The sequence below is a fragment of the Delphinus delphis genome, chromosome 2, assembly GCF_949987515.2.
Source record: "Delphinus delphis chromosome 2, mDelDel1.2, whole genome shotgun sequence".
Lineage (NCBI taxonomy): Eukaryota > Metazoa > Chordata > Mammalia > Artiodactyla > Delphinidae > Delphinus > Delphinus delphis.
In genome coordinates, this window is record NC_082684.1 from 162,896,836 (window position 1) to 162,915,606 (window position 18,771).

At 34.9% G+C, this 18,771-nt stretch overlaps 1 protein-coding gene across 1 annotated transcript in view; it reads left to right on the top strand.

Moving 5' to 3' along the window:
- MALRD1 (MAM and LDL receptor class A domain containing 1) overlaps window positions 1–18,771 on the top strand; it is a 593,611-nt gene that overhangs the window by 370,715 nt on the left and 204,125 nt on the right. The window contains exon 30 of the mRNA XM_060003111.1: window positions 12,096–12,279. Within this exon, the coding sequence (XP_059859094.1) occupies window positions 12,096–12,279 (184 nt within the window). The remainder of the gene's footprint in view (window positions 1–12,095; window positions 12,280–18,771) is intronic.

Genomic DNA, 18,771 nt, shown 5'->3' on the forward strand with positions numbered 1-18,771 from the left:
TGGTCTTGGTCTCTATGTCTGAGTCTTACATCCTCAGTCTTTAACATACTTTTCATATTCTAACCATATCAGACTATTCAGGGTTCCCCAAATATTCCAGTACTTCCATATCCCACTGTCTGCAGTCATGTGATTTTCTTTACTTGGAATGTCCTCATATACTTTATGTACTTGGTGATATTCTGTTCGGTTTCAAAGCCCAGTTCAAATGCTATACTCTTTATCACACCTTCCTAATTTCACACAGGTCCTTCAGTTTACTGAAACCCCACCAAAGTACTATATTATTTTTCTGTAATATAATAGGATTTGCTCACATTCAAGTTAAATAGTTGCATGGTGGTTTTGTTTCCATTTATTTGTGAGTCCCTTAAATCATAACAGCTTCTTACTTTTCTTCTTGACACCCGTGTCAATTAATGGCCTATACAAGAACCTAATAATAATTGACTTAAATTAAAATTCAACATTCATGTGAATCATAGCTATTCATTTCTTTCATTACTTGCAATAGGGAATATTAAAATGTAGTGAGCAAGTTAAACATGTCTGCTTTGAGATTATTTAAAACAAGCTGAATATTAGGTTGTGTTTCTATCATTATAACATTTTATCAGCAAATAGAAGGGTGTCTAACCTAGACTTGATACTCAGTATACGGGTTAAGTAAGTAGAAAAATGATAAATTCATTTTATCATGTTGGGGTTCTAATCTGTAATTAATAAACCTTTGTTTATCCTACTTAATTCCTATCCCGTGTGAATTGATGACTAGACTTATTCTTTTGTTATTAATTTAATTCTCATACTAATATTATCTTTTCATCTTTATGCTCAGATTTTAGGTTTGTAATCCTTTATTCAATTTACTTTTTATTTCGTTAATATATTTTCAGAGTAAAAGTGTGGATATATTTGACTTTGTTAAATACCAAACAGCATTCCTGTTTTGGTGAATCCAATGATTTATGCAAGTCAAACATTCTCATTCTTTATACACACATAATATATATTTTTCTGGGTAGTAATACCTTTATACCTATAATTTTGTGCCTACTATTTACTATTTTAAATTGGGAATTTTATTTTTTAAGTACTCTACTGAAAGACCATTATTCACATTGTATAAACACTGTATACCAGTGTCCCTTTTGGAAGAAAACTTTGCACAAGGATCTTACCTTGAGGTTTGTCATTGCTCTGTACACATTTGCTGTCTCACACACATATGTTTGTTTTATTCTCTCTCTCATTATTCCCCACCCCTGGAGGAAGACAGTGAGCTGAGTTATGTCCAATAATTTTGTCATAATATGCTGTTCTGTTTGCATCGAGTGGTTATCAGCCCTCATGAATGGCAGCATGCCATACAATCATTCATGACTGACATTCTGTTCCAGACCTTGCTGCCACCTCTTATTGTTCTTCCTGCCAGATGCTTCCTAAATACTCCTCATTTTTTATTTTTTCCCATTATTCTTCTATGTTCAACCATATGAATGTTTTTCTCCTTCAGGAACCAAAGGTAGTGTGAAAGACAGTAGAAACAAGCCATCAACCACTAAGTAGGAAATCACCTTGAATATCATAGATTGGGAAGTTTTATTGGGTTAGCGAGCCCTTTCTTTAAAGTGAGTAAAGACCTCGCAAGACTCATTCTGAATGTAACTTTGTCAGAACAATCAGCTCCACAGCCTATTTCTTATTATAAATAATTCTTACTCCTTTTTGTGTCAACTAAGATTTAAAACAATTACAGTTTATGTCTGAGGAAATTACCTCTATGAATATAGTAACTCACTGTTTAGAGAACATACCTGTTAGTGGATTTTTAAATGTTTGTTATGACAAGGTATTCAATTTAAACACATTAAAACTAGTTTTTACCTATATCAGAGAAAGAATCGGAAATCCAGTAGAATTTTTATAAAGAAGGCTATTTTCAGCCAGGACTAAGAGTTCCACGCAACATCTTAATTCCCCAGTTTGAATTAAGTATGTATTCATTGATTAAACAAATGCTTTTATAGTGCCTACACGGTGCCAAACTTATTTTAGGCATGGGAGATGCAGAGGTTAATAAGATGGAAAAAGCTTTTGTCCTCGTGGACTTTAAATTGTAGTGGTGAAGACAGACAATGAAAAATTATTGAAATAATTAAAACACGAGATGATACTGGAAAACGAGAGGTGAGAGTGCCGTATACATTAAAGCAGGGTGATGCCATATGCGTGAGAATGGAACCCGCCCTGAAGGTCCTGGGAAGGCTTCTCCAAGGTGACATTTGAAGGGAAGAAGATAATCATACTGGGAAATATATATATCAAATTTGTGTATGTGTATGAATGAAAGAGAAACTAAACTTTCCATCTTGTACAGCGTAAATGTTGTTATGATTCTGTAGTTGGAAACCCTGGAAAACAGAAAGATTGGAATGGTAAGAAAAAAAAAAACAAAACAACAGTGATTGTAAGAAATTATACAACTGCAGCTTTATTGATCTCTATGCTTTGCATTAAACTGCCTACCTTGCCTAAGACCCCCATATTGGTTGCCTAAAATTTTAAAGAAAATTATCAAGAAATAAATGTTTTAAATTTAAAGGAGCATTATTCTAGGAAAACATGAGGACATACTGTTTAAAATGTTTTCAACGAATGTACGTCTAAAACCACACGTGTCTGTTCAGTGAGCATATTAGTCAAAACTTCAAAATCATTCTGTCAGAGCAGAAAACCTCCTGTAAGCACAAGAGCCACTGACCACAGATTTTACTCCCAGAAAAATAGCTGTTTGCAAGATATTTCTGTGGAAGAGATTTGATGCACATTTAAAATAGCCTGTACTTGATTTCATTCTATTTTTGAAAATTCAAAATAGGATTAAACTATATATATATATATAAACTTTAAATATTTGAAAATGTTTGGAGGTTTAAAGACTATAAATTTCTAGTATTTACTTTTTCAAATACTTAATATTTAGATGATTTAAAGAATTATCAATATTTATCTGCTAGATACAGATATTATACTAAATTCTAGCCACTCCTTTCCATTTCTTAAAAGATATTTAAAAATATTTTATTATGGCAATGAAGGGTTTAGTACCATGTGGCATCATTAATCAATATTTTAGTCTTTATCTAGAGGCAGAAGACAAAATTTGGTTGCTATACCAGTGATTAGGACCAAACATGTATTAAATGACTTCGGTTCAGAATGATTCCTGTACGACATTGCATCTTTTTTATGTGCTTAATCTTTTGTGAGCATTATGTTTATTTAAAAGTATTTTAAATTTTTTAAAAGTTGATGAAATTTCAAAAAAATTAATAGCAAAAATAACTCATGAACATGCCAAACACAAAAAGAAAGTTTTATTTAAGTGGAATATTTGGAAGCTGTGCTCTATTATCTTAAAAATGAGTAGAGATCAAATAGTTCTTATAGTTCTTACTTTTTCTGACTTTCTCAAATTTGACTTGATAATTTTTAGTTACTCGTGGAAATTACACTATATATTTTTATATAGATATATACATTTATATATTTTAAAATGACATTTATTTAAATGTTTTATTTTAGAATAGTTTTAGATTCATGTAATTGTTTCAAAGATTGCACAGAGAGTTCCTGTATACCCCACACCCAAGTTCCCCCTATTATTAATATCTTACATTATTAGGATGACACGTTTGTCACAAGTAATGAACCAGTGTAATACATTATTAGTGACTGAAGTCCATACTTTATTCAGATCTTCTATTTTTTCTTAATATCATTTTTCTGTTGCAATAGACATGAGTCTTAGCCTCAATGACCTTGTTTCATACATTTGTAATACATTTATATAGTTTGGTCACATTTTGCCTTCCTTCCTGGGATATTGCAACCTCCTAAAGATGTTTTTTTAATTGCATACATTAAGGTTACTTTCTTACTGTAAAATTCTGTGGGTTTTGACAAATGCTCAGTGTCTTACATTTACCATTATAATGCTCTACAGAAAAGTTTCACGGCCTTAAAAAATCCCCCGTGCTTTACTATTCAATTCCCTTCACACACCCTGAATCACTGGCGGCCACTGATATGTTTACCATCTCTGTAGTTCTGGCTTTTCCAGAATGTCATGACAATTTTCATGGCAGTGGTATTCTAGAGGAGTATATTAGAGTGAATATAATGATCCTTCTAACATTAGAGGTGCTATGAATATTGGCAAAGGGAGTGTGATTTGTTCTAGACCTTTCCACAGCAGGAATAAATGACAAGCCCCTCAAAAGGACAAGAACACAATTTTTATGCTTTTACCTTTGTAGTTAACACAGATCTGTTGACTTAGGTGTAGGTTCTAGGATCACCATTTTTGTTTAGCCTTTGTTTTCCTCAGAAGCCTGAAAATTTTGTTCCACTGTTTTCTATACTTAGTATTTTAGTTGAGAGGACCCTGATTACCAATATAATTCTCATTTTTTGTAAGTCAACTACTTCCTATTTCTGGAAGTTTGAGACATTTTCTTTTAAACTCTGAGTTTAGAGATTTCACCAGGAAGTGCCTTGATCTTAAAACCTTGAGCTGTTCCTATCTCAGAAATTTCGTTTATGGTTCTTTCTGATTATTGCTTCTCCAAAATCTATTCTCTCTTTTTTCCTGGAACTCTTGCATTCAAATGTGGACTTTCTAAATCTACTCACATCTCTTATCTTTTCACTCATAATGTTTAATTCTTTTTATTTTTGCATTTAGCATTTTTGCATTTGTTAGTAGTAAATATTGTTACAATATAATACCAACAACTAATGTAGGTTCTCTGTTAACATTACTTATTTTAATCCTCACAGCAATGCTGTGAGGTAAACACATTTACTCTCCATTTTATAGGTGAAATAACTGCTAGTAGGGGCAGAGCTCAGGTTTCAACCTGACTGTCTGACTTCACAGCCTGGAGGCATATCAGTATGACACATACTGTATTTTGAGATAATAATTCCATATCATCTTTCATATCTCATATTTGGCTTCTAGAAGTTTCAATCCTAGTTCAGTTATTTTCTGAAATCAATTATTTTTTAATATCCCTCAATCCTTCATGTTCTCAAATTACCCATTTCGACTACTTCTTAAACTTCCTTAAGATTTCTGGTAGTTTCTTTTTAAAAAAAAAACAAACTATTTTTTAAAGAACAATTTTAGGTTTACAACAAATGAGATTTCCCATCTACTCCCTGTCTCCCTCATGATCAACATCACTCACCAAAATGGTACATTTTTTTTTTACTAAGTATATTAAACCTACTAGGGTACGTCATCGTCACCCAAAGTCCATTACTTTAGGGTTCACTCTTTGTGTTGTACATTCTATGGGTATGGACAAAAGTATATAGTGGTATATGTAATACCATGCTGAGTATTTTCACTGTCCTAAAAATCCTATGTGCTTTGTCTCTTCATCTCTTCTCCCCCTCCTCCTGGTGACCACTGATCCTTTTACTGTCTGCATGATTTTGCCTTTCCTACAATAGTTGAAATCATATAGTACGTAGCTTTTCCAGATTGGCATTTTTCACTTAGTAATATGCATTTACGTTTCCTCCATGGCTTGATGGCTCATTTCGTTTTAGCACTGAAAAAAAAATCCCATTGTAAGAATGCACCACAGTTTATCCATTCACCTACTGAAGGACATCTTGGTTTCTTCTGAGTTTTGACGATTCTGAATGAAGTTGCTATAAACATCCATGTGCAAGTTTTTGTATGGAAATAAGTTTGCAATCTTTGGATAAATACCCAGGAGTGAGATTGCTGGATCATATGATAAGAGTATGACTAGTTTTGTAAGAAGCTGCCAAAATGTCTTCCAAAGTAGCTCTACTATTTGGCTTTTGGCATTTCCACTAGCAATCTGAGAATTCCTGTTGCTGTACTTCCTTACCAATGTTTGGTGTTGTCAGTGATCTGGATTTTGGCCTTTCTCATCTGTGCAGTAGTATATCATTACTGTTTCAATTTGCTTTTCTCTAATGACATATAATGTGGGGCATCCTTTTATATGTGTATTTGCTATATCATCTTTGGTGGGGTATCTGTTAAGGTCTTCGCCCTATTTTTAAATCAGGTTGTTTGTTTTATTTTTGAGTTTTAGGCATTTTTGTGTATTTTGGATAACAGTCTTTCTCAGAAATATTTTTTACAAATATTTTCCCCCAGTTTGTGGCTTGTCTCTAATTCTTTTGATTTTACCTTTCACAGGCTAGAAGTTTCTAATTTTAATGAACTCCAGTTTAACAATTATTTTTTCCATAGATCATGTCCTTTGTGTTTTGTTGTATCTTAAAAGGCATCATTATCCAAGAAATTAGAACATTCTCTAGCACCATATACAAAAATAAACTCAAAATAGATTAAAGACCTAAATGCAAGACCGAATACTATAAAACTAGAGGAAAACTAGGCAGAACACTCTTTGACATAAATCACAGCAATATTTTTTTGGATCCGTCTCCTAGAATAATGAAAATAAAAACAAAAATAAACAAATGGGACCTAATTAAACTTAAAAGCTTTTGCCCAGCAGAGGAAACCTTGCACAAAGCCTTTTAAAACTCTGATTCCATTTGTTTTTAAAATTCTGCTTTAGATGTTATATGTTGTTCAGTTTATTCTCATCCTCTAGTAGATATTTGGCCTCTTAGAGTCCAGTTACTTTGGCCTGTGAACTCTTGCATCTATAGTAATGTGAGGTGCTCTCCGGTGATTTAGGAAAAAGCAGAATACCAGCCCTTTGCCTGTGTCCATCCAGGTGAATTTAAGGAAATGTGAATGAAGGGTGAGCCTTACAGCAGAGAGACCTAAGTACCACAAAACAACTATTGATCACTTCCATTAGTTTCCACTGGGCAGCATCTCTTCTCCTATCATCATTTGAACCTTTAAATATTGGAAGCAGAAGTGTAGGTGGCAAACTCTGTAGATTGTAATTCACATCTCTAAGAATTTTAAGGGGAATTGTGTTGGAAGAGTGGACTTATCACCTCTTCATTTGAGCAAGGTTTTTAAGTGCTTTGATACTTCACAGATATTACAGCCTGAAGTTGAATTACTGTTTTCTGAAGAGTCTGGCAATCATTGTTCCAAGCAAGGAGGAAGGAAAACATGACCATACAGGAGCTCTCAACTACAACCTACACTCTTATGGCTATTTTCAGCCACCTTCTTCCCCAGACTGCTGCAAACCACCACCATCACCACCCCCACTATTCGACACCCATGTTCAAGACAACGTATAGCCTTCCCAGGTGTTTCTCAGTTTTTGTCTCTTTCTTTCTTTCTTCCTTCTTTTCTTCCTTCCTCCCTCCTTCCCTCCCTCCCTCCCTTCCTTCCGTCCTTCCTTCCTTCCCCCCCTTTCTTTTCCTTTTACTGTTCCCCAAATCCATCCTTCCCAATAGATTCCGTAGTTTTTCAGGATTGATAGTGGGTGATGGAGGCACCAGCCATTGTTAGCTCACCATCCTGACAATATGATTGTTTCTTTGTATTATCAGTAGTCAGAAAACAGTAATGGAGAAGTATCACCATTATAACACACACTGTAATATAGCTAGAGATAAATTTATAATAAGTGTTAAGCTATTTATATTAAAGACTCTAAAATTTTAGTTAGTAGCATGAAAAGAGACCTAAACAAGTTGAAACATAAATGATATCTCAGGGTAAAATAATTCGATATTTAAATATTTCAGTTATGCATTAAATTATTCTAAGATTCATTTGGGAGAGCAAATGTATGAGAAAACCAAAAGAATTAAAAAAAATTTTGAGGATAAAAATGTGACCTATTAAATTTTAATGTTAAGGTTTAACCAACTCAAGTGTAGAAAGCTTAACTCCCTTTACATGTCTTTATTCTCACCCACTTATAATATTTATGTCTTAATTATTTCCTTTATATACATTTAGAATCATATTAGACAGTGTTTTAATTTTTTCTTAACCAATCAAACATAACTTAGAAATTAAAGAGGATAAGGAAATTTTATTGTATTTACTAATATCTTTGCTATTTTTTCTTCCTTCCTGGTGTTCCAAGATTTCTTTTTTTTATCATTTTCTTTCTGTTTAAAATGTTCCTTTAGCCATTCATTTAGGGTAGGTCTAAAGGTGATGTATTCTTTTAGTTTTCCTTCATTAAAAAAAAAAAAAACTTGGGAGGAGAGGTCTTGGGGCCCTTGGGGCATGTTATAGGTGAAAGTCTAGACTCTCTGGTCAGCCTTTGTTATTGGGAGTGGGGGTCAGATAGTAATTTTTCTATGGTATTTGGCTGTTGTAGAGCTATTATTATCTAAATATTTTCATTCTCGCTGGACTTCCCCTTTCCTGGTCCCTTGGCTAAAGAAAGTAGTCTGCTCATGTTTCATTTCCAGGTTGTCAGGTTTTCGTGTCAATTTTGGAATATATGATGCAAAAGGAAAAGCTAGGAAACACCACCTTGTGCTCCCTTGAGTCCCAAGGTCCCTAGCTAATCTGCCTTCTCTCCACTTTTCAGAGTCTTCTTCTGTTTATACATAATTATATATGATCTCTGGAGGTTTTAGTTGTTCATAGCAGGAGGAATGTAGAAAAGGAAGTCCACTCAAATCTTCCCAGAAGAAGAAAATCCAGTGGCTTAATAAGTATGACATTGATGGAGGAATAGAAATCAGAAATTCACCTAGAAACTGTAGAAACAGGTTGAAAATATGTTAAAGGTGTCGGTGGAGGAAAGAGTTTTGATCAATTGGTTTTGAAAATATTGGTTCATAATTTGGAGATAATTTATATCTTTACCTCAAACATATGAAACAAATTCCAAGTGGCTATACTCCATTGATACATATCTATAACTTGAAGTGGCTCTATCTTTTTAGCATTTCTTACTGCCTTTCTTTGCATAACCCAAAGGGAATGAGACTGGCATAAAGCAGGAAGACAAGCATATTGCCAAAACAAATATGCAATACATAAGGTAAATCATCGATATGCATAATACTTTCGGGAAATAAATTCAAAGTTGTGTAAAATGTTGAATTGTAAGAAGAAAGTATTTTTTCAATTTCTATAACTTAACCATTATCGTATTAGTGTCTATTTTTTACAGTTATTAGTGTGTTTACTCACTTTTCAAATATTTACTGCCTTGGGTTCTTGAATGTAACAACCACATGAACGCCATAAATGTATCCTTGGGCAGTAGCAAAGTCATGATTGGAATTGAGAGATTTTTCTCTTAAAGTATTTAGAAAGAATTGTTATCAGAATTTTAACTAAATAAAGCAACAGTGTGTGCAGAACAACAATTGGGGGAATGGATATATAACCACTTCTTTAAAAGTTGCTCTGTTTTATGTTTCTATAGTAATTTTATGGTAATTTACTTTTATGACTCACCTCTATTAAATGATTACCATCACAGGGTAGGCTTCCTCTCTTTTCACCTTCTTATTCCTGGTGTCTAACGTAGTATATGGCAACTGTGTGAGCATCAAATATTTGCTGAATAAGTGATGAAAAGGACTGGCTGGATAAGTCAATAAATAAATAAATCTCCATTGCACATTTGGATTAATACTTTTGATAATTGTGGGAATATGATTTGGTATGTTATATCCAGAGTTGAATGAGAGCAAATATGTTAGCATGATATATTATAATAACCCCTCATTAGGTTGATCCATAGTTGGTTTTCTTAAAGACTTAACCCTCATTTTTTTCCTACCACATAAAATGACAATGAGTGTATTATTTAAATCTCATTTATTAGAAAGCCAGGTGTCAGATTTAAGAAATGGTTTGTATTTTATTGGTTAAAGTGATCACACAACCTTCTTTGTTGAAAACCCTTTTGGGGATTGGCATAGTGTATGAGTTGCTGAAACCGACTAATAGGAAAAATTAGCAAAGCGAATTAAGTTTGTTAATTAAAACAGACTTTTATCTATGCCTGTTATATTGCTAAGTGTTAGATGCCCTCTACTTTAATCTTTAATTTAACTAATAATTCCTTTGGTTCCAAATCACTAAGACATCACTGACAGTCAAAGACTAACGCTGAAAAAGCTTCTCTTCCTTAGTCATTAAACAGATACGAAATTCCATTAATAAGGTGTGACTTTCCCATCCCCTTCAATGAAGAAGCTACGTGTGTCTCTGGGTGTAAAAATGTGTTTGTTGTTTTGGGGAGGATGTTGAAAGCTCTGTCTATGCACTGTTAGTTGTTTTGCGAAGTTAGTTTTAGAGTAACTGATACAGAGTTCTACTTTCTCTCTGTTATTCTACAGAAGAGCCGCTTGATTGATCTGTCTCTCCTTTAACAGAAAAAGGTGTCAGCCACATTTATTAACATTAGTTCCCCTAAAGCATGGATCTATGAATGTGTAACTCTTTTAGATCCCCTCTTCAAGCATTTCTCTTTTTTCTTTAGTGTACATTTTTTTAAAAATCCGTAAATTATGTATATCACAGTTGTGTGCTATAAGTCAGTTGGAACATCTTGCTTGCTTTTCTAGATGCCGTTCCATTAAATATTCTCTTCTATTCCACTGTTTTGATTATAAGCTTCAGTGACAAAGTTTACTTGTGAATTCATCATGAAAACACAATACTGGACCCTGAAATAGTAATTTGGGGGGCGTAACCATAAACATAATTCTATATATTTTTTTCTCTTTCTTTCCTATATATCCATCGTCATGATGTGTTAACCTCTAATTCCCGATAAGGGCTATGCCCAGAATAGCAGAGAGCAACACATACAGTCTAAGCCTTGTCCTTGTGCTCGACTGACTTATATTCTGGTTTACTCTTGGTATCATTTTTTTGTGTCATTAGGGTTATGCTACATGTCATGTCATACCATGTCAGGTCACGTTATACCAGGATTGTTCATATATTAGGATATTGTACTGCTAGCAGACCAACCTTACACATTCAGAGTGTTACTGACCCAGGTTCTTGCACTCTAATCAATAGAAATTGAGAAGAGGTCAGACAAGAAATTCAGGCAAGGCTTTATTGGGACTCATGCTACAGCACAAGCGAGTGAAAACAAGTGCCAGGTTCCCTTGCTCGCTCCCTGAGGCGGGGGTGGGGGGTGGGGGAGGGGGTCCCTTAAATGGCGTGAGGGTATGGGGTCGGGCTGGAGGAACGGCTTAGGTGGTCTGCCCACCCCCTTGGTGGTGCTGTGTGCAGGAATCATGCACAGTCCCCTGCTTTTTGCTCCTGGCACCTCAGAAGTGGCAGTTGGGTTTCAGTCGTCTTGTATCTTATTGTTCATAATTTGCCCCAACTGTGCATGCATGCGTCCCTTATAGTTTCTTTGTATTCTGTTGCTGAAGGAAACTTTTGTCTCAAGAGGAGATATTTAAATAATTTTTCTTAGAAAATTAATTTTTCCTTTACCATTGAATAATTTGGTATAAAATAATTATTGTTGGTGCTCATATAATCATTATAGTAGAATTTTATAACTATCCAAAATCATATAATAGAATTTTTGAAATCTGGTCCTAGAAATGATCACTTTCCCTCTGTGCTCAATTCACTTCACAATTTCTTATCATATCCATCAGGGATATGTGACTTCTCCCACATATGCCTCCTCTTATCTCTCTTTTCTCTTTCCTTATGTAAGTTATTTAAGCTCTGTAAAGGCAGGTGCAATACCAATGATTCAAGAATGTGAGTAGAAAGTTGGTGGGAAGGGTACCTAGAGCTGTAAACCCAGGGCACCTGTAAACTGTTCAGATTCCATCAAGTATCCATTGAGAATTTTGTGGGCAAGCAAGGAGAAGTGGATTGAACTGAATAGGCCACTTTCTAATAATGATGTCTCTGAAAATAGCAAAACAAGTTTACTGCTAATCTTGCTAGTATTGCTTTTGGGAATACCTAGTAGATTAAGGAGCTTCTGTTTTGATGAGGTAAAATATATCATGAATATTATCAGTTTTTTTAATCAGTTTTCATTGATCAAATGCTTCTGTTCTAAATAATTGTTGTGTTTTTTTCCTTCTTTTGTGTGTAATCATCTGCCTAATGCAAACTTCTTTACCTTCAGACAGAGAAAGGACTATCCAAAGTATGGCAAGAAAGTAAGCAGAACTCTGGTGATCATTGGCAAAAGGCTGTCATCCTTCTAGGAAAGTTAAGGAATTTTGAAGTCATATTTCAAGGTATCAGAACAAGGGATCTGGGAGGAGGAGCTGCAATTGATGACATTGAATTTGAAAACTGCACGACTGGTAAGTTTCTGGAAAGCACTGCCGTTTGGAAGCACATTTATAATCTAGCCATTTTATCTTTGCTTCATATTTATAAAATGTTCTGCAGTTACGTATTTTGTACATACGTAAAAATCAATCAAAAGAGATAATTTCATAATGGTTGGACTTAGCTACATGTTAAGAGATAATAGTTTCTCCATCCTTTAATTACACAAGTAATTCCTCTCTTCCTTCTGCATCATCCCCTTTCTAACATGCAGCAGTGTTGTCCTTTGAATTAATTTTCAACAAAATTTAAAATGTAAGCCTAATACTCACATACATTTATGTAATTTAATTAATTTTAAATGAGTCAGTAAAAAGGGTTAGAAAGCTGGAAGTTAGTGGATATATAAGAAATACATGCAACCAAGTATAATTCAAGCAGAACTTAAATTGAGAGCTCTGCTTAAGGGATTTAAAATGCTACCCTAGCCAGTGAATAGTAACTTGAAAAAATATGCTATCACTTATCATGCTTCTAAATGTGAAGTATAATTACACTTAGATTTTCTTTACAAAACTACCCAGAAAATGTCAAAAATAATTATAAATACATTGGTACAGTTTCACAGCTGGCACAGTTGCTTTCTGAGGAGTCATTCTATCTGATTTCCAAAATAGTACAGTGTGGTATATCCTGCCCATGAAAGATATGCCTTCTGTGGTGTCTTACACTGATTCACTTAGAGGCAAGCCCCTGGGACTCAAGAGCTAAACCTGAATGCTGTTTAATTCCGTTGCTGCTTTCATATTAAAATATCACTACACCAAGGCAGTGCAAAAATGTGCCTTTGGTTTTTGGTGCTGTGAAAGCATTTGCTCTCTTTATGACCAGGGCTGGTGAAAAGGATTCTGCTTAGGAGTCAGTCTTTTGGAGTGTGAGTCTCTCCCACACACCCCACCATGTTTCCAGCAAAGGCAGCTGATACTCAGCTACATACATACACACACATATACATAGGTACATACATATTACATAAAATCAGAATTCGTGCACCCTAGGTGAGCACAGGGGTCACAGAGCTCCAGGTCTCTATGTCAAGCAAAAGACAGGGTTTGGGCTTGGAGATGTTTAGGAGAGGGTTCCTGGACCACAGAAAAGGGGATCTGAAAATATAATCATGAAAAGGTATCTTAGAACATGCTTTTGAAACTCTTTTCTAGTAACTTATTAAACAGGAGAGATTCTTTTCCTCTCAAGGGAAGCAGAATGATTCTTGGATGGGCCGATTCAGGACAGAAGAAAAATGAGAGCTATTATCCCAGCTCTGCCAAGTTTCATGTAGAAATGTGGACTATTTCTTTCCCTTCTTCTCTTAAAGTCCTGTGAAAATTTACATGATTATAACTCATTTCGTTCAAGTTGATCAAACATTCACCGTACTGACTAATACTTTAATGTCTTATACATTTAGTGATATACTACTTTAAGGCTTTCTTTGTTATAAATAAAAAGGCAAATTTTGGTTAATCGTAGTGAATATGGTCAACTGTTTGTCGAATATATTTTAGGAAGAAGTAACCATTTTTTAAATAGCCAGCCTGCTACAAATAACGAGGATTTTCAGATTATGTTTTAGTTAAGATAGGAAAAGAAAGTATTTTGCAAAAGTTTAAAAGACTGTGTTTGGAACTAAAAAACAATGACTTTTTTGGTCCCCCTAGTTTTTATATGCCACTAAAATAGCAGTGCTGTGAAAAATGAGTAACAAGAAAGCAAATTAGAGCATAAGTTACCCTATGTTGTTTTCTAGTATTGCCAACTTGGAAGAGAATGGTATCTGACAAAACACCTAAACATCAGAGAGGCAGTGTAGAATAGTGGTTAGGAACAAGGTGTCCAGTCAGACTACCTGGACGTGGACTCTGGCTCTGCCACCGACTAGCTTGGGTGAGTTTCTTCATTTCACTTTGCCTCAGTTTCTTCATCAATAAAATGGGGTTGATAAAAATAGCACTTCCATCATAGATTTCTGTGAATGTTAAATATGTTGATATATGAGAAGTGCTTAGAATAGTCTTGGCACATACTAAAATTTATGTATTCCATTTTATTGTTATATTCCATCATCATTATTATTAACTATGCCATATTTTCAAGTGGTGCTTTATTGTCCCATATTAGGAAACCAGCTTCAAATCATATGCAAACCGGTCACCATAAAATCTATCATGGAATTGTTGCTGTTCCCCATCGAGATGAAGAACTTAAAAAATGACAGTGTTTATTTCTCTGTCACATCCTGCCAACCACAATAGAGCACATACTGTATGATACCATTTATATGAAATGCCCAGGATAGCAGATGTGTAGAGACAGAAGTAGATTAGTGGTTACTTAAGGCTAAAGAGCAGGGGGTAGGGAGTGACTGCTAATGAATATGGGGTTTCTTTTATGGGGTGATGAAAATATTCTAAATTTTTATTGTGATTGTAATACAATTTCATAAATATACTAAACCCATTAAATTGTAAACTTTATATGGTTGAACTTAATGGTATGTAAATGATACTTCAATTTTTAAAAAGTATTTTAAATAATTTTTTTAAAGTCAAAGCCTAGTTAACAAAGCCTATAAGCTATGGAAAACATATGCAACAAAATTAAGTGAAAATACATCCCTATAAAACCCAGTATAAACAGGATCTCTATGCTGTTTATGTCTATAAGAGAGAAGCCAGGAGAATCATGAAAGGCCCAACAGATATTCACTGGAAAAATGCAGTCACGTGGTTTGAGAATGACAGGTAAAACCGGGAGGGGTTTCATCCACTTTTAGAATAAGTGGGTCCAAGGGGTCTGTGGTTAAGTCTGTGGGGCTAGAGCAGTCTAGACCCCATGAAAACTCAAATGGATCCATCAGGATTCCTTTCTAGGACAGTAGCCCGCATTCAAAAACAAAACAAAAAAATGAACAAACAAATAAAAACATCCCTGGGAGTAGAATCAAAATTGAATAGACTAAATATAGATGAAGGATAGTGAAGACCCACATCAAAGAGTTGGAGGGGAATAGAGCCAGAAAATTTCAAAAAGCAAATCATATTTTTATAGATTTATATAGAATCTATAGACTTATAATCCTTTTTAGGGTCCTAACAGACCACCTCTGAAATTTTTCTTGGACTTTCTGACAACTCTGTAATCTTTGCATATTTTTTTAGACTTCAGAGTAATGCAGAACAAAGTTTTGAATTGATTAAGAGTGAAAGTGGAGAAGGTAGAGGATATAGATGAGATATATATTTGATGGTTATCTACCTTACCTGCAAATAAGAAAGCTACGTGAGCTTCATATTTATTTTTTACTTTCCATTCAAAAACACATAACTCAGTTTATTAGATAATATTTAGTACATGGCCAACATAAAGCTAGATATATGCTTTTTTATTTCTTTGCATTCTGAACACATCATGGTGCTATCTTCAATTTACTATCAAATTTATTGTATTTTTCTAAAAAGAAAAATAAAATAAAAGAATAGGCATATCTTTGTCCTGTCCAAAGATACATTAAGAAGCGTATCTCCTTTTTGGAAGCAAGTAGCTTATTCATTTTTAAAAAGTGACATTATGAATTCAGTATTTCCTCTTTTTAAATTCAAGTTGATTTAAAGATGATTTGTACAAAAATCTTATAAAATGCAACCACCAATTCTATGGAATAGAAAAGTAGAAAGAAAATTCATATAGAGAGGAAAGGAATATTCCATCACTGTAATTTATAAAAGTGCCAATTCTAAATTTAAATGGCTACTCATGTTCAATCAACATTAGTTATTAAGTGCAATCATTTATTACATACAACCATGCAGCTGATACTTATTGAGTCTACTATTAATACTAAATAGCATTTATGTCAGCTTTGCAACAAGACCATTAGGTGCAAATCCTGGTTTACCCACTTGCTACCTGCTCCATGGTTTTAGGTAAATTATGTAATCTTCCTTTGTCTTATTTTTCTCAGCCGGAAAATGGTAAGAATACTGCTTCCACCTCATAGAACTCTCACAAGGATTAAATCATTTACTTTATATGAAGTACTTTGAAGAATGCATGGTGTACAGAAAGCACTGAATATTTTTGGCTAAAATATAGATGGACAACATTGGCAAAAAACTTGACATTGTTCTAGGCACAACGCCTTTAAACATATCAATGTTTAAAAGCTTGTTCTGTTCCGTTCACATGTCCAGCAAGCCTTTATCGCTTGGCTAGTCTGCAGAAAACTCTGCGCAATGAACTGTGTGCACCTCCTCGGAGCAGGGCTGAAATGCCTGTGTCACACAGCGTTTGGCTTTCCTGATTTTTCCATTTCCACTTTCACTGCCCCTTTCTCGACGCCCGGCATTTCCTCCTCTTCCCCGTGTGCCTCTCCCCCGCCACCATGCCTCCTGCTGCCAGGACTGCTCTGTGAACAGTCTTCAAGACACTGGTAAACCCAGGACCTCAGGGTGGGAGCCGATAACATTATAAGACGTTGCCTTTTCCACTGAAAAATCTAGAAGATCCAACTGAATGATGACCAGTTTTCCATTGGGGGAAAAGGAAGAAATAATTCAGGGACCAGCAAATGCTTCCAGAAGTCAATAAAATCTTCTAAGTAGACAGTAGCACAGTAGCTACTCTGTCTGTCTCTAAATTCATACAGAGCAAAGCACATCATGTTCCCCAGATAATCCTAAATGTGAAAGGAAGGAAATACCTTGGGGATAAAGTCAGAGAAGACAGAAATATTATAATTTCAGATGTTTAGTACATTGTCTTCACACATAACTTGAAAAGACTTTCCTTTTTATTGTAACCCCTTAAAAACTGTATGTATGACTTCTAAGTGTACTGTCAGCAGTGATAGATTTGGAGTGAAAAATAGTGGCTTGATGATAATGATTTCAGTGCAGCATCACTCTGAATTAAACTGAACTTGGGAGATCACAAAGCAGTGATTGCTCTATACAGAGTTCACAAATACATTAATCTATGCACAGAACCCTGTAGAGTGACTTCAAAACTTAGCTTCTTCACTTAGTTTAGATGAAAAGCTGTATTTCTTCTCTACACGTGAGTGTTCCAAGTGCTCCATTTAGGTGTCCCACAATTTTCTTTTAAAGTAAATGTGTGTCAGAAGAGAAAAAAGAAAGGAAGATGATAGTCAGTAGAAAAAAATAAATATCTCACCCTAATGAAGTAATTAAAAGTGACTTTTATTTTTAATAACTAATGGCTAGATAATATGTAGTGCATATAATGTAAGGGTACATAAATGATGGATGAATGGGTGGATGGATGGATGGATGGATAGATAGATGGACAAATAGATGGGCAGACAGATGGATTAATAGAAAACATTTATTCAAATCTTGTTATATGTGTGAAAATTCAGAACAGAGCCTTCATTGAGTTACATTCTGCCGGCAGATGCAGCCAGTAAGCAAAGTAATGTGTAATACTGTGTCATGTAGTATTAGGTGCTGTGAATGATATAGGGAGAAAGTGAGGGAGGATTATCACCCTGATTAGTCAGAAACAGCCTCTGAAAGTTACAGTTGAGCAAAGGCTTAAATGTACTAAGAGGCAACCACGCAAATGCCCTGAATAAAGCACTCCAGGTCTCGGGACCAGCAAGGCAGACTTCCTAGGAGGGAGCGTTTTGCTGAAGCAGAAGAAAGTAAGGGTGGGGAGATGGCAGGGGGCCTCATCATGCAGAACTTTGTCATCAGAAACACCTGCTCTGTACTAGCGATCATCTCACAGCACAGAGGGTAAGCAAGCAGACTCCGGAGTCAGCCTTCCTGTCTCTGCCACTTAGCTGCTGTGTGACCTTGAATAAGTGCTTATCAGCTCTTTACCTCAGTTTCTTTATGGCGGTAAAAATCGAACCTACCTTACAGGGTAATTGTGAGGATTTAACAAGTTAATATACGCCAGGAGCTTTGAACAGTAACTCTCTTCGTAGTAACTACTCAGTAAATGTTAGACATGATTATCATTGAAATCCTCACTGTCATGTTTAATTTAATCTTCATTACAACTCTGGGAAATTGAGGGATCCAGAGGTTACACTAAACAGTACCAGGCAGCTTGATTTCTTTACTGATGCTTAATGGCACAGAAACAGCCATATTTAGCCGTAACAGCATAGAATACTACTAAAATCATGATGAATACTGTGGCGTAAAAGCAATCAGACAACACCTGCCACATCTAGTTTGCCAGTACTTTCAAATGCTCTTGAAAGAAAACAGGCGATATCAGACATATCACTTGTACTCCTAACAATGATGTGTTTTAGTAACACTAGTTGAAATATTTTAAACGTGGTAAATCCTGTTTTTTAAAAATTTAATGTTCAGCCAGTCTTCATTGTTACATACTTGTTTTATTTTGGATTCAGAAAGTTTTTCAGTAAGAGGAGGGAGGGAAAATAAAACAGACTTTATGAACGAATGTTATAGGACTTATGAGAT